The sequence below is a fragment of the Acomys minous genome, assembly GCF_964271855.1.
Source record: "Acomys minous genome assembly, chromosome: 14".
In the NCBI taxonomy this organism is placed as follows: Eukaryota; Metazoa; Chordata; class Mammalia; order Rodentia; family Muridae; genus Acomys; species Acomys minous.
The window spans coordinates 90,478,666-90,500,063 of NC_140496.1; the positions used below are offsets into that span (position 1 = coordinate 90,478,666).

The 21,398-nt window shown below is 42.6% G+C and overlaps 1 protein-coding gene across 1 annotated transcript in view; it reads right to left on the minus strand.

The window, feature by feature from the left end:
• The window catches only part of NFKB1 (nuclear factor kappa B subunit 1), a 114,261-nt gene that overhangs the window by 77,397 nt on the left and 15,466 nt on the right, over window positions 1–21,398 (minus strand). The window contains exons 2-6 of the mRNA XM_084755909.1: window positions 13,764–13,834; window positions 12,529–12,568; window positions 8,144–8,222; window positions 4,066–4,103; window positions 841–939 (exon numbers count right to left, since the gene is read on the minus strand). Of these exons, the coding sequence (XP_084612035.1) occupies window positions 841–939; window positions 4,066–4,103; window positions 8,144–8,222; window positions 12,529–12,561 (249 nt within the window). The 5' untranslated portion in view covers window positions 12,562–12,568; window positions 13,764–13,834. The remainder of the gene's footprint in view (window positions 1–840; window positions 940–4,065; window positions 4,104–8,143; window positions 8,223–12,528; window positions 12,569–13,763; window positions 13,835–21,398) is intronic.

A 21,398-nucleotide genomic window follows, 5' to 3' on the forward strand; every position in this document is an offset into this window, starting at 1 on the left:
AAGTGCACCCAAGCTCACCCCCCCATCCCCCCACCCTTGCATCTTCCCCACCACCCCCATCCCCGTTACTGTGCTATGGAATGCATTCTCAGTGGCTGCACGGGGGTGGGGGGGGGATGGGGGGGGGTAGGGGTGGGGGGGGGGTGGGCCCTGCCAGGCTCTCTGTGGGGTGTTTAAGCATATCTCCTTTCAAACGCTGAAACGCTGTGTGCAATACACACTAATGGTATTTGTGTCTTTACATTTGGGCAGTTGAATAAGCCTGTTCAAAGCCTGCTCAGTTCATCACTTTGGGTGTGAATTTATGATCTTAAATGATAATACTCTATAGCCTACATATTCTGTCAACTGTTTGGTCATGAAATCTCTGTAAACCCAGTGTTTGGGATTTGTCTCAAAGACACCCTTTATTTGCTTGGTTTTCTTAGAGCAGGCTGACCTCAAACTTGCTATCTAGCTGAGGCTAGCTCTGAACGCCTGATACCCTAGCCCATATACCCCTAAGTCCAAGGATTCGAGGTATGCACCATGACACATGGCTCAAAGTTTTACTGAAATACCAGAGAATATACACTTTTAAAACCTTAAGGTTACAAGACGGCTTTAAGATCACTGGAGACGTAGTAAACTTCTCTTATTTGATGCTGGAACCATTTTAATTAAATGGAGATGTTAATGGTGTTTGAAGATTTGTCATTTCCATGGGATGAATTTATATTTAAAAACTGTCATAGCCATGTAAACACTCTGCTTATGGGCAAAGAAGCATCACATTCATATTCATTGGAAATTCTCCCTGCTTTGCTGTTGGCCAGTCAGAGCAGTAGACGTCAGACTTACTTTGACCTGGGGATAGGACTTCTTGTTCTTCTCACTCGAGGCCCCTGGAAGCCCTCCATGGGATGGACCTTCACACACATAGCGGAATCGAAATCCCCTCTGCAGAGGTAATTACCAAAAAAACACAGCAGTAATTACCAAAGGCAAGAATGACAAACTTACAGGCTCCTAAACATACAACACTGTGGAAGACCGCTGTGCGGATGGACAAGCAACACCTCCTAGAAGTTATTATGGAAATGATGCTAGCTGGCATCGGAGCTGTGGCAGAGAAGCCAGGCACCCATCTTCAGCCCCTTGCCAGCTCTTCATATGCTGAGTAGGACTGATGAAGGCGCTAGGCCTCTGGACACAGTGTGCTACAGTTTGTCTCAACAGGACTTGCACTTCCAGTGGCTGCCCCCTGAGCTCTCCATTTCTCATCAGTAAGAGTTATGCTAAGTATTTAAAGGAGCTCCTTTGTTTGCTCTGTCACAGACAGCTAGGCTTGAGCAGCCCAGAGATTTGTCTTTTAAAGTACAGTGATCTGTGTGACTGGTGTGCCCGCATGCTGCATCGCTGTGAATTTGGCAGTCTTCTTGGCACTTAGAAGAAGAAGAAGATCACTAATTTTGTCAATATTCATGTAATTGGGATCCGGTCTGGACAATACTTGAACTTAATAACTCCAAAGCCAGACAACAGCATGTGTCACAGCTGGCTCCACAAAATGGCTCACCGTAAGGATGGCGAGCTACCTAACTGAGAAAATTCAAACACACCATCAGTTTAAAGCTCTATGAGGTGGCATATACCGTTAACCCCAGTGCTTGGGAGACAGAGGCCTGTGGATGGAGCTCTGTGAGTTTGAGGGCAGCCAAGGCTAGACAGTGAGATCTTGACTCCAAACAAAACAAGACACAGCACAACACAACAAAATCAGATAGGTGAGAGAGAGAATTATGAAGTGGAACTGGATAGTGTAAAGATAAGTAATCTATGCTGATTCAGACCTAGAAAAAAATCTGTGTCCAAATGTCCCCCTCTTCCACCCCCCCACCCCACCCCCACCCACAAAAAAAAAAAGAGAACATTTCTAACCCCCAAAATTAACATAGCAGTTCCTTATCTTTAATCAAAAAATTCCTTTGCAGCATTGGAAAAATATATACCTTCACACCTTATGGAGGGGGATGTCTGACACTGTAGCCAACATGATTTCATTGTATAGCATGTGATACTATGTATTATTCTTGGTTGCCTAGAGTATCTAAAGCCCTGTACAAAGCAGCATTTACTCTGAAGATGAAATTTCTATTGTTCTGTTGGGCTGGTGAGAAGCTTTTGAACTGAGCACGGTAGGTTACACCTGTCATCTTAACAGTTGACACCAGTATAAAGTCGGCAATGACTACAGAGATTTATGTCTCAGAAATAAATTAAATTTTAAAATTAAATAAAAATGTAAAAATAAGATGCCTTAAAATACATACTCTGAGCACACTTTTTCTATTTTGAAATTAATGTTTACCACCTATCCTATATTCATCTCAGGAACTCGATTTCCTTAAAATGAGTCATTAACTTCAGATAGGCTACGTCTCTCCAGTCAAAAAGTCTGACTTACAGACAACCTTTTTACTTTCCCTGAAGCCAGATATCAAAATGAAATCAGACTGGCAAATAAACACAATGTTTTATGCACATAAGGTGTTATAGATTCACACGTAATGAATTAAAATTTGAATTCTGGAACTATATTAGATGTTCAAATAAATCATAAATAACTATGACTTTAGGGTTTGTGATAACAAACTGCCATTAAAAGGCGTATCATAGTGTTATGTTTAGAGAAATAAGGTTCTGGGGCTGGCAACACTGTTCAGTGGGTAGGATGCTTGCCACAAAGCCTGCTGTGACCCACAGAGTAGGAGGGCACCAACTCCCAAAGGTTGTCATCTGACCTCCACAGACATGCTTGTACACATAAACACACACATCACACCCCACATTAAAAAATAATTAATGGATGTGATTTTAAAAAGGATCTGAAAAAATATTTTGATGTGTAGGTACAGTTTAGACTCATCAGTTTTATGAACTAACCAAATATTACGGGCTAACACATTAACCAAGATGCCAGATTAGAGGGCAGAATCTCAGGGAATGCAACTTTACGCAGAGAGCTTTGAAAGAGCTGGTGGTTGCATGTGAGGAGTCACCCCTACAAAGATGGACACAGCAACGGAGCACGGACAAGGGTTATGTGCAGTCTGGGGAGTCGGGAGGCCACCTGTCAGCAACCAGAACAATGCCAGAAAGTTCCATGCGGCATTCCTGTCTTTAAGTAAACACTTCCATGTGAGTTCAGTTTACAAGACCAGCATGGCCACCACTAAGATGTTTCTACTATTTAACAGCTGGCCACATCAGAGTTCTACAGCGCAGCCCTGTGTGCTCTCAATATGTCACACAACACACATATGACACATGCACTCTCCTAACTCCCTAGAAACATAAATCAGTAGGCCAGGTGTACAGTCCCTCAGCGTCACATGGATGAGATGATTCTGTGGGAGATTATACCATAACTTACATTTCATAATAACTGAAATATCAGCAGATATTAAAGATTCTCTTCTCTCTTACAGCGCTAGAGCTACACAACGTCTAATGAATATATACACAGGGTTTTGAGGCCATTTCAATCTAGAGCTATTTTGTACAATATTTAGTAGGAAAGGTAAGAGTCAGACAAAAACAAAACAAAATGGTCCTCTCCTTGCTCCGAGGAGGCTGGGCTTAAAGGCAGCAGGGGTGTGGGGGAGGGGGCCCCATAGTCCGGTCTAATTATTGCCTACTAGTGCTTTTCATGCCTTAGGCTGCACATTCCACGCAGAGAAAGGGGAGGGGAAGCGCCTGTGGGCATGGAAGTGAGAGTAGCAGCAGCTGTGAACCCTGTGCTTGAGGATCCCTTTAGAAATGAAAATCACCAGCGCTTTCCCTGGAAGAGGCCTGGACGAGAGCACCAGGGATTTATAATTAACTGACGTTTCAAAGCCATCTGAAGAATGCTTAAGAAAAATGTAAAGTAGTCACAGGAAGTCATTGCATAACACCGCAGCCTGTTGATTGTCCAGATAAACCACCTCCGTCATGAGATTTAACTACTGTTACTCAATGCCTGAGCTTTCATATTAGGCGTAGAGATCCAGCATGACCAAACACCCGCCCCTTTATTCTTACCTGTTTTGGCTGCTCTAATATTTGAAGGTATGGGCCATCTGTTAAAAACAAACACAACACAGGAAAAACCAAAAACCGTGAGACTTCTAGAATCTGCTATGAAATACAAAAGAGTCAAAAGCCGAAATTACGTTTTGTTTTGTTTTATGAAGACAGGGTTTATCTATCTAGCCTTGGCTGTCGGACTGTAGAGCAGGCTGGCTTCAAACTCACAGTGATCCGCCTGCCTCTGCCTCCCTGAGGGTTGGGATTACAGGTGTGTGTCACCGCGCCCAGCTGAAATAACATTTTAAGTAGAGGTTTCAAATCAATTTTATAGGTGAGATTCTACAGATATCATGTGTTCTTATTTGAAATATTAAATATATATACTTTTAATATTTATTTTATTTTTTTTATGACTGTTTTGCTTGGTGCCCAAGGAAGCCAGAAGGGACATCTAATGCCCTGGAACTGGAGCTAGAGGTGCTAGTGAGCAGCCACATGGTGCTGGGAACCAGATTTGGGGCCTCAGGGAGAGCAGTGAGCACAGGAAACTGCTGACTAATTGCTCCAGCCCCGAGTTCCACTGATTTGTAACAGTAGTTTTATAGTTTAAGTGAATAACAATAAATACATGGCTTTAAAAAAAAATTTTTTTTGAATGGTGAGAATACACTGCTGGACTGAACAAAAGGTCTGAGGCTGGCAAAGAGTACAATGTTGGCAGCCTTGGCTCTCCTCTCTCAGCGGGCTTTTTAGAACACTAATACAGTTAAAGACAGTGAGCACCTCTGGGTGCTAGGGTATGTCAGGTGGCCCTCATCAGTAGACAAGGACCTTCCTTTCTCAAAGAGAACTGCTCAATGTGAAATGAAGAACTGAAGACAGAAACCCACAGGAGGGAGCAAGGGTGATTCTGGGCGCCTGCCTCTCCTAACACTACCACCGACTCTGCATTCTCTCCCTTACCTGAGGCCCGAGGAACTGGCTTGTTCCTCGACCTCTGTGAGACCTGGAGGAACTTTTCTTTCTTATCCATGGCTTGTTTTGTTTTGTTTGTTGCCTTGGCTGGCCGGGAGCTCACTATGTAGACCAAGCTGGCCTTACACTCACAGAGCTCTTCCTGTCATATTCTGGCATTAAAAGCATGCACCGTTACCCTGACATTGTACCCATAGGTTTGGATGCTGATATAAAATGCTTAACATTTTATACGTGTGCCATCATATGGACTCTATTCTAAAACAGCCCAGGCATATGATAAAATACCAAAAATAATGTAACTGAAGATAAATGCATGCCGATTAATTACTATGAAAAAGACCTAAAGACTTAATTTATTTCCCAGTAACATCTGACTTGAAATTTCAAAGAAAAACCACAACTTCTGAGAACATAAATATAAATGTTATAATAAAAATTCCCCTAAGGACTTTGGCTGGCTTTTATGTCACAGTATGATAACCAATCGCTGTGTAATACACAAACATATTAGATATCTTGTATTTGTTTGAATTCAAGTTAAGACTTGAAACTGACAATATTTCTAGAGGAATGCTTCTATGCTCATTTGAAAACTCACTCTATTAGCTGAAGCTTAAGCCTTATTTTGCATAAATACATTTGAGAAGAGATAAAACTTCAGGTTGTAATTCTAACTAAACTGTAACATCAAAGAGAATATATCTTATTTTCTCAATGTTATGACTGATCAGGTCATACTAAAGACTAAAACTGTACATGGCAGACAGCTGGGGAGCCCATTTGAAGCTAAACAAGAAGGCAAGTAGTTGGTTATCACTGGTCAGCGCAGTAAAGTAGCAAATTACATCTTCTGTCTCATGAGATTCATCCCTTGACGTCTTGGACTTTTGGAAAAGTAGCTGTAATTTTAAACTCCAAAAAGAAAATGGCTAGAACTTAACTTTCTCTGAGGAAACGCTACGAATGTCATACAGGTTCTATGATGACATTACAAATACACACTTCCTCCAGGCATCCTAACGTGCCCATCATGAAGCCAGGCCAGGGGGAAAAGCAGTGTTTGGACAAGATGTTGCTAAATTATGAAGGTGTGGGAATCACTCTGACGTTAGGCTCCAAGTACGTTTCTTCTTACCAGCTCTCCCAAAAACACTTATGGGATTGTGTTCTGCACTTTCCTTACCTGTGTGAAACCCGGGTGAGGTGGGCACGTTTACACTTAGAACAGCATACTCAAGATAAAGCCAAGCAGAACACTAGACATCGTGACACGCAGATAGCGTCTCTAAGGCTAACTTTCTGTTGGCCACATTTCTGGGCCAGGAAAATGAACTTCCATTGTATAGAGAAAATTAAATCGTAGCAAAATGACACAGACCTGACAGCTGTCCCTTGTTACAGAGTGCCCAACACATGGTTGGAAATACCAATAGTTTGAGATGTTAAGAATTTGAGGAGATTGAAGAAAAACTACACGAAAATTACAAACCAATATTAGCTCAGCTAACCTTCCTACTCCCTTAAAATGTGAACAAAATGCTCCGCCCATGTTGGACTATAAAACTGGACAACACACTGAAACAGAGGAAGAAATGCCAGTAAAAATGAAGGGTTAGTAACAATAGGAAAATACAGTAGGATTTTCAAACACCATGATATGAACAGAGACTATTTTCTGGGATGATTCTTTTGATAATTTTATTTCTAAACCCATAAACCTAAGGAAAAGGAAAGCACACTTGAAAAATCATCTGTCTCAGAATTCTGTCTAATATTCAGGAGGCATTTTATAGAAATGTGTGCCTCTCCTGAAGGTAGAGCCACGTGGGGAACATTCTCAATAAAGCAGCAATACTAAGAAAACACTTCAGAAGGCAGGGTTTAGAAGTTCACAGGAAACACAGATGCCTCTTGCTGCATTTATGTGCTCACAGGAAGCTGACCTAGCGCGCACACTGGACAGCTCAAGATCGCAGATAAGTGGCAGTGGCTTAGGAAATACGTTTTTTTGGGTAAAGGTTGACAGGCCTCAGTGATATAACTTCTGCTGGTGATGGTGAGGAGGGTGTAGCACATTAACTCTCCTTCCTCCCATGTCTGTCTGAAGAGGGAAAAGCAGACAACTTTCTGACTTAAGCGATAAAAGGCAACCATAGTCATTTTAACAAGAATGAAAAAAAAAAAAAAAGAATAAAGTTCACCTGAAACATGGATAATAAAGTTCACATGAAACATGGAAATCCAGAATATACAGAGCACCTGTTGTCCACTTCAGTAATCAACAAGCGCTTTTATGTACAATCTCTGTTGGCCAGCGCAGTGCTGCCAGAGATGGGTCAGCGCCAACAGCTGATGTGAGCGTAGAAACAAAGTAGTAAGAAGAGCCATCACACCAAGGCTACACATAGAAGACAAGCGATAAAGAGTCTAGTGAGGTCCGGTGCTACTGCACATAAGACCTTAAACAACTTGTGGATTCATTAATTAAGACATGACACGTTAGGAAGATTAGCTCTGTACGTGTCATCTGATCGGAACGTAAAAGTGACGTTTATACCGTTTCTCCAGGGCCTAGCAACCTGGCTGACACAACATCAGCCCCAGATACAGAACTGAGCGGTTGTGACTGGCTCTGTCTAAGCTGCAGTGAAGCCAAGAGGGGCACAAAAAGGTAATAAAATGTGGAGAAAGGGAAAGCCCTCACACTCAGTGAGGACAACGTGCTGGAGTGTTCGTACAGAGACCAGAAACCACACTTGCTAAAACAATGTGTGAGTAAGCTGAGGCATTTTTGTGAAACACATTTCCAGAAAGCATACTGAAAGGATGGTTTTAAAACTCGAATCACCACTTCCTTCCTACGAACATCCTTGAGTTTTAAGAGGCTGTTGTGGCTGGAGAGATGGCTTGGTGGTTAAGAGCGCTTGTGGCTCTTCCAGAGGACCTGGGTTTGGTCCCAAGCACCCACAGAGTAACAGGCCCCCTTAAAGTAACTTCACACATACGTACTTTGAGTTGGACCACATCTCCCTAGCTCCTAACCCCAAATATTATTTTTAAGGGAAAGCAAAACAGGAAAAGGGGGTCTGGTTTTTTGTTTTTTGTTTTTTACCTGGTTGCAGTGGCATTTCTGGTGGATATAATTCCGTATTAAATATTGGATGAGACAACGCAGTATTCAAATGGAACATCTGTAAAGAAGAAAGTACAAATACTTTAATTCCTTTTCTAACATTTTATTACTACATCAAGCCAGAAACTAATTAAAAGAATGAAAACCGGAAATGAAAACCTAAAAATAGGATTCCAGAAATCAGGATTTTTAGAGTGAGACCCAGTTAGGCTGCTGTGTGTGGAATTTAGGGAACAAAAGAATTTGAGGAGAGTAATAGCTACGGGGTTTGTTCCCAAAGGCAAGGACCTGGTGGATTTCACTAGCTGTTCATCTTCAGAGCCAAGTGAGCTTCAGGCATGGTGGACACTTCAGAAATATTTGCTGAACGAGCCATTTGAACCTTGCACCCTCTTAGGAATAGGAGTATATAATCCCAGGGCGTGGGGAGATGGCACACTGGATAAAAGGCTTGTTCCACGTGCATGAGGACCTGAGGTCAGAGCCCCAGTACCCATGTGAAAAACTGGGTTGGTGCTGGATGTGGTGGCGCATGCCTTTAGTCCCAGCACTCGGGAGGCGGAGGCAGGCGGATCACTGTGAGTTCAAAGCCAGCCTGGTCTAAACAAGTCCAAGACAGCCAAAGCTAACACAGAGAGACCCTGTCTGGAAAAACCAAAATCAAAACAAACAAACAAACAAACAAAAAACTGGGTTGGCAAGCCAGGTGTGGTGGTGCACGCCTTTAATCTCAGCACTAGGGAGGCAGAGGCAAGTGGATATCTGTGAGTTCGAGGCCAGCGAGTCTAGGACAGCCAAGGCTACACAGAGAAACCCTGTCTTGAAAAACAAAAATAAATACATACTTACAGACAGTGCTTATACAACTTACAAAATACCTGACAATGCAACTGAACAAATGGAACACAGAGCTTACACCACCATCACCTTGCCCAGTGCCTCCCCATTTTTCAACTACAACATAAAATACCTGGAATTTTAGTAGAGAGTGATACACTCAACACTGGCTCCAAAGATGTCAACATGCTGCTGCCCAGAACCTACATTCTTCCCAGAATCTATGTTTTACATGGCAAAAGACACATTGCATGTGCCATTGATGTCAGACTATTAAATGACAGATTATCCTGGAATATCCAGGTGTCCTACTTAGGGGAGTTAGAGATCAGAGTGAGGCAGGAGTCTGGAATGGCAGGTGTCTAGGAACTACAGGCAGCCTCTAGGGGCTCAAAAGGCAAGAGATAAAAGCTGTTAGGAGTGTAGCCCTGCCGGCACCCTGACTTTGGAATTGTTATTCTACCCTACAGAAGACATTTGTGTTGTTTCGAGTCATAAGATTGTGGGAGTTTGTTACAGGAACAACATGCAACTAACACAATTGAAAGAGTGGACATGTAATATGTTTTGGTAAAATTAAGCTCTACTTGATATGTTAGTATTAATAATTACTCCATTTTTTTCAGTTCATCTAGAAATTCACATGCATAGTTATAAGCTTACAATTTGTCTCACTCGTAAGAAGCTGCTTATTGAAATGTTTGTGGGCAACATGAAATCCAAATGTATTTATTTACTTTCTCTGCTCAGCTTGTAAGCTGGAACTGAGGTTTTGTTTTTGTTGTTGTTGTTGTTGTTGTTAGTTTTTCCTTATTAGTAAACCAATGGATATTCGTGGGTACCCAAATCCTAATATGTCTAGTTAAATCAAGAGAAAGAGTAATGCTTACATTTCATTTCATTTATGTGTGTGTGAGTGTGTATAATGTGTGTGTGTTTGTAGTGTGAGTGTGTGTGTTTGTAGTGTAAGTGTGTGTGTGTAGTGTGTCTGTAGTGTGAGTGTGTGTTTGTGTAATGGGGGAGGTAAAATTCAGGTTGTCAATAAGCACTTTCCTCTCTGAAAATCTCACTGGCCCCTAAGATGTGAGGTTCAAATGAAAGTCACTTCAATCCAGTTTTGAAGGATGCTAAATTTTCACTTGAGAAGCAAACAGTGTGCTACACGTCATACTTAACAGCAAAGCTCACCCATACCATTCACCGTGCGCCAACAAAGAAACACAGAATGGCAAATTATATCCTGCGTCAGTGAGTTCCAGGCCACACAGTGTGTCCTCTATCTCTAAGCAGAAAGCATGGCCTCAAAAAGAAATCCTTCACTGTGGCCCTGCAGGTGCCTGCGAGAACTTGGGTGAGGGAAAAGTCCAGAGAAGGCAGACACTGTGCTGCTTACTTGGTGAGAAGTGGAGAACACGCTCCAGTATGTGCTAAAACACTGAGGAAGCTTCCCTGAAGAATGCAAACTTTAGAAAAGACAAACTTAAGGCTCAAGACAGGGGGGAAAAAAACCCCAAAAACCTTCCAGGACCTCGGCTCTCCCCAAATTTGAAATATCAGAGCATGCCCACCGCTGCTACTCATCTGCCCAGACTGCACACACAAGAAACTTTCAAAATGACTTTCCACGGCAGGTTTTACACTTTTGAGGCATAAAAGACCATCTCTGGTTGATGGGATTTCCTGTGTAGAGGCAGGAAAGCATGGTTTAAAACCAAGCAGAAACAGCCCTCACGTTGGTGAGAGTTGGCCTTTGTAGAAGAAGCACATTAAAAGTGAAAGGTAAAACAAAGGGTCTTGATAATTTAAGTTGCCAGGTCTCTTTTATGCTGCAATAAAAGTAAATGTTCTTAGATTTACCCAATATCACCATTTTTACAACAGAATCAGGAGAGAGACTGGTGGTGTGATGTGCAATCCATGTTGCCCGGTGAGGACAAGATGGCCACTGCAGCTCTCACTGCTGCTATGGGCTGTTTGACAATAGAAACAGCAGATCCCTAAAAGTACTTCAATTTCAGTTTTATTTTTGGCTGATTCTTTGTATGCATAAATTTCGGACATGATAGGCTCAGATGTTTACCACCAGAATTTAAAAGTGAAGGAGTACCCATGTTGTATGCGGGTTACCTTGGTAAGCAGGGTCTCTGTAGTGGTTGTAGCTTTAAAAGCTCAGCTTAGATTTCCTGTGGAAAGTGATCCTACCTGCTCATCCCCCCAAAGGAGCACACAGTGACCCCTTCTCAGTGCTCCTTTCCCTCACTGAACCATAGCAACCTCCACGGAAAATGGACCGTGTGGCCCTCTTCCTCCAGTTAGAATGCAGCCCTGTGATCAGTCTGCATATCACCTGTCTCTCCATCTTTAGGATGCTAATGTTCTGTACATAACATAGTCTCAAGAATTAACTAAGGAGCAAATGGACACGAGAATTTTCGATAATTGAGAAGATCATTATAGTCCATTTTTTATATTGCCACTGTAATCACGCTAGCATCTAGAAACTGCTTTCAAGAAGATAGTTCTGTGTTTCAAACATTCTCTATGGGGAGACTAGAAAAACAAAAGTATCAATAACCAACATGGACTCATCACACTGCTTAATGCTTCCATGGGCTTTGAATTTTTTAAGCATAAAGGCTAGGAGGAAAAAGAAGACACAGAGATCCTACTATTAGCTGTGCCACAAGTGCTAACACATCAGTGGTCACAACAACGATGATGTGACAATAAAACGGTGCTCTGCTCTCAAAACACACTCATTCCCATGGACTACGGTGGCTTAACTATAGTCCCCTTGAAAAAAAATATTTTGAATTCATAAGTGCTTCTCCTCCTTCATGTGTGCCTGTTTGGAAATGCAGCCTTTCCCTTTGTAAGTTAAGATGAATTCACACTAAACAGAGATGGGCGCTCAATCCGAAGAGCGATGTGTTTATAAGGCAGGGAGGAAAGTCATACAGCAGTGGACTCTGTGACTGGTGTGATGCACTGGCTGGATGCCAAGGGATGCCAAGGATCTCTGTCTGAACATGCCCAGAAGCTGTCTGAGGCAGCAAGCACCCCTGCCAGCCCACCATTTTGAGTTTTTGCCTCCAGACCTACGAAAGGAGGATGCATTTCTATTGTCTCAAGTCACCAGGTTTGTAGCGATGTGAATAGTAGCCCTAGAAACCTCCTTCACTAGCTATCTTTACACACACACACACACACACACACACACACACACACACACACACACTACACACCAGGTCATCATATGGAATAGGTGGATCAGACATGCACCACCACAACTGGCTCAGTGGCTATTTTCTGGCCTATAGTGTTTACAATGTTATGGAAAACAAAACAAACAAACAAACAAAACATATGAAAGGACCCTCTCAAACTCTGGAAGAACAGAAAAATTGAAAAAAATATATGGAGTTACCAAGTTAGGCTTTGCCTGACACTGAGTTATTAGTGTTGCCTCTGTGTATTTTAGAACATGAATGTATTTAAACAAAGTTGTTAGTGAGATGAGGACTTACTTGTCCAGTTCCATAGGGATCGTCGTCTGCCATGTTGAAACTGTACACAAAAACAAAAGAAGTCAAAACTGTAATACAGGAAGGAACCATAAAAATCCCATAGCCCTGGCATTCATACAGGGCTAGGCTGCATATATCACCAACACAAATGTCTTCAGAAGACCTCAGAAGGAGGGCATGGTGTATGCAGTTCCTCCTGGGCATAGGATTCTCACAGCAGGGATCACAGGATCCAAACCCCCTTGCTAAGACTACCATGTCCTCAGCTTGATACAGCTGGTCTTACCTCTATGTACAAATCATGTGCAGATACAGTCTTGTGGCCATTTCTACTCACAATGGTCTAACTATCAACAGGTTACAGTCTTATCCCTTTTGAGCATTTTTTTTTTCTCATGAACTCTGAGATGGTCTTAGAACTGTCTAGACTTGTTTGAGAAGCAAAGGAGGTCCTGATACTGTTTTGCATTACATTGGGGTGGGAGGCAGAAGACAGCCACAGAATGCCACCCTCTGCTCTCTTGTGAGGACCAGTGAAAGTCATTCTGCCATTGTCAAAGTGCAGTGGGAATTCTGTAACTCCAAAAAGTGCAACAGAAAAGCAGCAGTGAGAATATCAAACCCGTAACCCTCAAATTCACTGAATTCTGTCCAGCGACTAGTATGACCAGCCCCAGCTATCTCCAGTCCCCCTGAGGCCCTGATAAACACAAAGAACCACATGATTGTACCTCAAAATCACATTTCATGTAGGCTAAAACCAAATATAGAGAAACCTTGGCTTCTATCACATGAGCAGATGGACTCTGGACCCATGGCAACACGGAGCAGGGCTGCTGTGCCCACCCTGTAGCTTGTACCTGTGCCAATATAAGAAGAGTCTCTTTGTTCTTTTTCAACCCAGTGTACTGTCTAGTCTCAGTCAAAACTTTCAACCTGACATCAATGAAAACATCTCATAGCACAAGGCTTCATTTCCAGTGGAACGTTCTTGGGCTGTAGCACTGAGCGACAGTGCCGGCTAGAATGCAAGGGGACCTCCTGAGCAGTCCCAGTGGCACAGGAGCAACTAAAGTGGAAGCAGTAGCTGTAAGCTCTAGGGAGCACAGATTTGCGAGGGGTAGGGAGGGATGAGGGGCTGAACATATTCAAACACAAGGTGGAGGGACAGCTCAACAGTTAAAGAGTGCTCGACACTTCTTGCAGAAGACCCAGATTCAGTTCCCAGTACTTACGTGGGGCAGCTCACGGATGTCAAACTCCAGTTACAAGGGATCTGACACCGTCTTCTGGCCTCTGAGGGCACCTGCACACATATAGCATATGTAACTTATGCAGGCACACACAAATACATAATTTAAATATACACACATATTTAAAAAGAAAATATTTGCTGGGTATACGATGAACATGCCTTTAATCTCAGCATTTGGGAGGCAGAGGCAAGCAGATCTCTGTGTGGTAGAGGCTAGCCTGGTCTACACGGTGAGTTCCAGGGCCATACAGTAAGACTCTCTCTTTAAAAAAAAAATCCAAACAGCTGTAACTAAATATATATATATATATATATATATATATATATATATATATATATATATATATATATATATATATATACACACACATATAGACAAGTAGTTAAAATGGGAATATCGACTTGATGTAATAAAGGGTATAAAGTCATTCAAAATACCAGGGTTCTGCCACTGCTGGGTATGTGACTTTGGACACTAATTAATTTCCACAGTATTTTACACCATCCTTCTGACTCTGGGTGGCATTTTTCTTTCCTAATGATCAGAAAACAATCTTCTAAGGCTGAGCTGGCACTACTGCCTTATTAAACTATCAAAACCCACTCAGTACCTTTATGTCATTGATTATGTGCACACTTGAACAAGGATGACCCCAACAGACATGCTAATATGAAAGAGAGATAGCTCAGGAGGCCTCAACCCTAGCCTGAGAACTATAGGCACAGAAGGAATGCAGAGAGCAGGAGAAACAGTCTTCCCCAGAGAAGTACACAATGACTGCTGAATATTCAACGCCAATGGAAACATTCATACAAGCAACGTTGCACGGATGGAGCAGATTGACCTTTTGTACTGAGGAATATATATATATATGTGTGTGTGTGTGTGTGTGTGTGTGTGTGTGTGTGTATCACACACACAGACGTACACACACACACATACACAAAGAGGCCATGAAAATTTGAAATAGAGCAAAGGAGGTACATGGAAGAACTTAGAGAAAGTGAAGGGGGAATGATGTAATTATACTATAATCTTAAAATTATAAAAATTATTTTTTAAAATTGGATGGCTCTGTAGGCATTTGAGTGTGGGGACTCAACATAAACAAGACTCGATTGCAGCAACCTGACTTAACAGATGGAAGGGCATCCTCCTGGTCCACACTCTAGTCATAGCCCTAATGAAGATTGCTGCACTTTAAACACTTGACAAACTACTAAACTGAGCAGTTTGTCACAGTAACATCCCTTCCCCAAGGTTTCTAGACTATGTGTGTCTAATACTGTAGATCTGTAAGTCACTAAAGAAGTGCTAGGAACACTGGGGTAACTTAGAATCTTGACTTAGAGAGCCTTAGTAATTATAGAGACAACAGCAACTCTAGGGTGATGTAAGTGCTAATTCATAATTATAAATTAAAATGTCAAAAGAATCCAAGAGTCACTTGGAAATGATGAATCACTGAGCAATATTTGCATTGATTGCAAAAGCAAGTTTTATATCTAAAATGTTGAAATATCGACTAAGCCTTTGGAACTGGGGATTAGAAAAGCAGTGGGGAAAGTCCCTTGTGTACCCCTGCTTCCTCAGCCTTCCCCCGACTTTCCTTTTGCCCACTCCTGTGCTTTTGAGGAAGGACCTTAAGTCACAATGGGAGACAAGCCCAGGTCTCATTTCTTCATCTGTCTTCCCCAACCTCGAGGCTTTAGGAGGATCTTTACACCAGGTAAAGAGATGCAGAAAATGTGGCTAGGTCTCAACAGACATCCAGGGAGTTGTGTTTTTTACACAAGGCATAATGTATGAAACCACCACGTCCTGAGTATGTGACACAGTCTATGAATGCTGAGTGGACTGTTTCCTGCATTCCTGTGGCAATCTTCCTAGTAACTAAATCTGACTCTGGGGCATCTTGGTGAAGCAGCTGGATTAAGTAGAGAAACCCTAAAGCCATGAGGTGGGGAAGGGGGCTGCGGGGGGTGGGGGGTGGGTGGGCGTGAGCCGTCAAGGACAGTCAGGAGCACTCCTGTCAGTAAATGTATAGCATCTAGGCTCAGAGATATAGGATGCTGACTTGCCGTAAAACAAAACAAAACAAAACAAAAACAAAAACAAAACAAAAACATAACAAAACTCTTCCTGTGCTATTAGATTTCACTGGGAAAAAAAGCAACCCCCTCAAAAAAAAAAAACCACCTCTAACTTTCCAAACCCATTAAAATGATCTTAACCCACAGAAAACCACACTTTGTTTCTTGAAAAGTAGACCATCAGGAACCTGCTAGAAGACACACTTGGGAGTCAGGGGTGGGGTGGGGTGGTGGTTCAACACTGTAGTATCCATAACTGGTGTCACTTGGGGGTAATTTTGATGTACCATTTTTTTTTTAGCACCAAGGGTAGACTTACAGGAAAAGGGGGCTTTCCACAGCACTTTTGTTTTATACTCTGTATGGATAATAAATTGCTAAAGATAAAATTATAAAATGTTGATGCTGCTTTTCCATAGGGAATTTTTTGGAGAAAACATTTTTTGAGGGCTATGACCACGCACAGTGCACACCATGTAAACACTCAGAGGCAGCAACTTCTGTTTCTGCAAACCACTCTCAGGAAGTCTGTAAAATGCTCTGGCATAACTGCACATTATTATTCTACAATTATAAGTTAAATATTAGAGGATTGCTGCAATAACTCAGAGAGATATGTACAATGATATGGAATTTTATCTAATATATATTAGAGATAATATTGTAATAGAAAAAGAGGCTGTCTGGAATTTCAAATGTCCTGACACTGGCAAATAAAGTACGAAGTGTGACTGAGTTAAAATGTCTAATTACCTGATCCCTCTTCAGAAGGCACGCGCTAGAAGACAGTGTGCCCCCCTCCTGACAGTGTGCTGCACTAATGAAGAACGTTGGCAGTGCAATTACTTTTATCAGAGATGCTGATTTCTGAAAGTATTTTTTTTTTAAAGAATTAATGTTTGTGTGTACACTACCACATTGAGATCTGCATAAACTAGCTTTCCACTTCTTCTATTTTCATTATTATTTCATTGGGAGCATCACGCCGATTACACAGAACAGCCACTTGGTGAATTCGAACAGGTGTACTGAGAGCTGGCACCCATTCATGACGGAGTGCCAATACAACAGGATAGCTACCCACAGAAAACATTCAGCTAGTTAATTCATGCAAAACTTGTTAGTGAGTTGGAGATACAACACATGTCAACTCGTCAAACAGCCTAACAAATATGATAAATTACAGAGCTATGCAAACAGTAAATGTTTCACGGTGGTGTGAATAAGAGTGGCCCCCATAGGCTCATCTATTTGAATGCTTAGTCACCAGTCAGCAGCGTTATTTGAAGGGATTAAAAGGATTAGGAGGTGTGGCCTTGTTGGAGGAAATGTGTCACAGGGGTAGAGGGGGTGGGGGGGGATGGGGAGTGGGCTTTGAGTTTTCAACAGCCTATCCCAAGACCCCCCTCCCCCCCCCCCCAGTCTCTCTCCGCCTACAGATCATGATGTAGAACTCTCAGCTACTGCTCCAATGCCTGCCTGCTGGGGGTGGGGGGTGGTGGAGGGGGGCCCTGCTCTGTAGGGATGACAATGGGCTAAATGTTTGCAACTGTAAGTAAGCTTTCTTTTATAAGAGCTGCCTTGGTCATGATGTCTTTTTGCAACAATAGAACAGTGACCAAGGCAGATACATTTCACAGCTACATTCACGGACAGTCTACCATATTTGAATCTGAAGTGGTTGTACACCACTGAAAACGTTTGTGTTTTTCCTGGGGGCGGCGGGCGGGGAGATTTGGAAGTTATTCTCTGAAGTATTCTGTGCTGACACAACTGGATGGTTGGTCCTACCAGCTTCTAGAAGTGACCCAAGCATGCTGGAAGGCTCAGGATTGCCCCAACAACAAATTATCCGAGCCCAGGTGCCAGTTATGCTAAGGAGGAGAAACCACACGAGTGCTCTGGCATCAGGAGGTGCTTTGGTTCGCACGGAGAAAGAAAGACCTAAGCGTGATAGGGCTGCTTCCCATCACCAAGGAACCGTAGGTAATGTTCACATATGTCACTTGTTATACTGAGCCCAGAAAATATAGTCCATGTGAAGAACTGAGCATTTGAGGGAATGAGTCATTTGCTCAAGCTGACAGATACAGCCGGCTTCCCTGACTGCCCAGCCTACGGCCCTTGGACTAGTGTAATGGGCAGTGTGATTTTCCCATTGACATTAAGTGTTATTCATTTTAAAGTATCTTCACTCCAAGCTTTTCAAATGTTCTGGCTGGAATGAGTCTATTCATAATGTTGTCTGCTAGATAGGATTTTCTTTCCTTTATTTTATTTTTATTTTATATGGCTTGAGTGTTTTGCCTACAAGCATGTACGTGCACCATGCGTGTGAGGACGTGCACCATGCGTGCTGGCAGAGGTAAGAGGAGTGTAACCCTGGAACTAGAGTGACAGGAGGCTGCAGGCCACCATGTGGCCCTCTTCAAGAGCAGTAAGCACTCCTAACAGCTAAGCCATTTCTGCAGCCATGTTAAGTAGGATCTTAAAGGGTTAAGCTCCTGGGCTGGTGGCTGGGCAGGGGTGGGGGGTGAGGGCTGTCTGCCGGGATAACTGCTAACATTCCTGCTCTGACTGGTTGTTTTTATATTTGTTTTTCAGATAAGACTCTCCAGAGAAGATGGCAAGGAGCTGGTTTAAACCAGCCGCATTTGCCAAGTCCCTCTTCTAAGTGACCTAGCGTGATCTTTGCTTCTTATAATCTTGTTATAAATGCTAAATTCTCCACAGTAAAGGCATTCTGCCAGTCAGCCAATTTCCAGCATGCTAACACACGAAGCAGCACGCTGTCACAGTGACAGGAGCAGGAAAAGGCTCCCTCTGCATCCACTAAGGAGTCTCTCCAGCCTTCATGCACACATTTCCAGCCAAATCCCATTGCCTCCCTTGGGGAGACACACATGAGGAGTCTTCCAAATGTTTTCTTTCCTTGTTGCAATGCATCTTCTTCCGCTCTGATCTCTTGAGTGCTCTTTCTGTTCCTACCTTTATGACCAGGTGGACCCATCTGTCTGCAGAGTTACACTAAGCCTAAGAACAGAGTAGGTCCCTGACAAGGCATGAATTTCAAATGAGCTATTTACAAGGCAATTCAAATGAAAAGGTAAAATACTGATACTAAGCCAAGTGCTTTAAAAAAAAAATTCTATGGTAAGTTTCAAAGGACAGGAAAAATAAAAGAGATTCTCTCCGAAACCAGTTACTCAACTAAAACTTAAAACATGTTTGAGCTTTATCTATAATGCTGCCTGGAGCAGATCCATGGTCCAAGTGCATGGCGTGCTCTGTGTCACAGGGAACCCATGGTACAAGTGCATGGCGTGCTCTGTGTCACAGGGAACCCATGGTACAAGTGTATGGCGTGCTCTGTGTCACAGGGAACCCATGGTACAAGTGCATGGCGTGCTCTGTGTCACAGGGAACCCATGGTACAAGTGCATGGCGTGCTCTGTGTCACAGGGAACCCATGGTACAAGTGCATGGCGTGTCCTGTGTCACAGGGAAACCAGATTTCAAGTGTTACCTGGGTGTTTTCTAACCTTCATTAACTTATCAGAAAGCAACTCTCCTACTAGGTCAGTTTCCAAAGAAACAAAACTGCTCAAGAGCGACGACGTAGTCTGAACTCAGAGTGTAGAGCTGTGGTAGACTGAAAACAATGACCACAATGGCTTCAGGCCACTTCCAACATGGAGAGAGTCAGGTTGACATCTCTGCTCCTTGAATCCTGTCAGGCCCACGGAAGGCGCTGGCCAACAGGAGGATGCAAAAGTGAGCCATGAATGGGTTTCAATTAGCCATGCGATGAGGGAAGGGGAAGGCCTGGGCCAACCCAGCGGAGGGTGAGAACCCACAGGAGGAGAAGCAGGAGAAGGTGAGACTCCCCAGGCTGAGGCCACAGCAGCAGGGCAGCTGAAGAACTTCACAGATCAGCCAGGCAAGCCACCACACACAGTCACAGGCCGACAAGAAATGCTGCACGTCTGTGCTTCTCTTTGCTCTGTTTCTCTTAGAGCAAAGGCAAACCAATCCAAACACTTGGTAGGTAGAAAAACAACAGGCTAAACAATGCCTCCTGGTAAGCATTGTGGGAACAGAGGGCATGTGGGGCATGGGTTAATTATCTCGGCAACTCCGTACCGTAACTTTAATTACACTCTTAGTCACAGCACTGTACTTTGCACTGGCTTTTACTTGGTTGGCTACTGAATTTCCAACTGAACAAAAAGCAAAATCAACCAAACAAAACAAGATATGCGCCCCAAAGCCTGCGACATAAACACAAGACTGGAACTGTCAAAACTGTCAAGGGGGAAGCAGTAGAGGCACCCTGAACTTTATGTAATGACATCATTATAGAGCAGGTTAATGATACATTAAATCCCGTCAACTCCTAACGTCCACAGTTAGTTTACTACTTGACAATAAGCCCAGTTCCTGCCTCCTTAATTTCTGCAAATTCATCACCCTCAGACAAATCCAGCTAAGGATTCTGTTGTTGCTCAGTTCTTTCTTCACGCTTCTTCTTGTATATGGCCTTCCTTTCTGTTTCCATGGCCGCACCCTGGGTCAGACCTTACTGTCTCACTCTGACAGAAACAGACTTCCTACCGCTTCTCCTCCATGGCAAAGTCTCTTTTGCTTCAGTGTCTTTCAGATCGTTGCTAGGTGGTTCATGCAATAAAGACCAAAGGCCAGGTACTCAGCACATGATGGTACCATATCATACCATACCATATCATACCATATCATATCATATCATATCATACCCTATATCATACTATATCATATCATATCATATCATATCATACTATATCATATTATATCATACTATATCATATCATACTATATCATATCATACCATACCATGTCCATAAGCATCACAACTATCAGCATGTTCCAACCCAAACACTTTACTATAGAGAAGTTATGTCTTGCTCTGCCAGCAAGGTTGCTCTGCAGGCAAAATTTTTTTGCTATTAAGCCTAACGACCTGAGTTTAATCCCTAGAACTACATGCGAGAAGGAAAAAACCAACTTCCAAAGCATGTGAATGCTTATTACACACACACACACACACACACACACACACACACACACACACACACACACATTAATGTAACAATGCCTTGCTATTTTAATCTTATATATCTATTCACATCCTGAGATACCATCCTGTTTAAATATTACATATCCTGCAAAGTGGTACTTAAAATCAACTTCTACCATAAAACCTATATTTTCTTTTTCAATGTCATCTCTATATTCCATATAAGGCCTATAACACATATCCTGGTGGTTTTGCAATATAGTCCACTGTTCTATTGCAACTAAATTTTACAAAAATGTTTATCGTCTACTTAAATGTATGGATGCCTTAAAATCATCAATGAGAGTTTTGATTTTTGTATTTCAAAACGGGTAAACTAAATAATTTCTATTGCAACCAGACAGAAAGGGTTACTCACCAGTAACATGATTCTCTTCACATTAAAAACGAACCACAGGCAAATTCTCA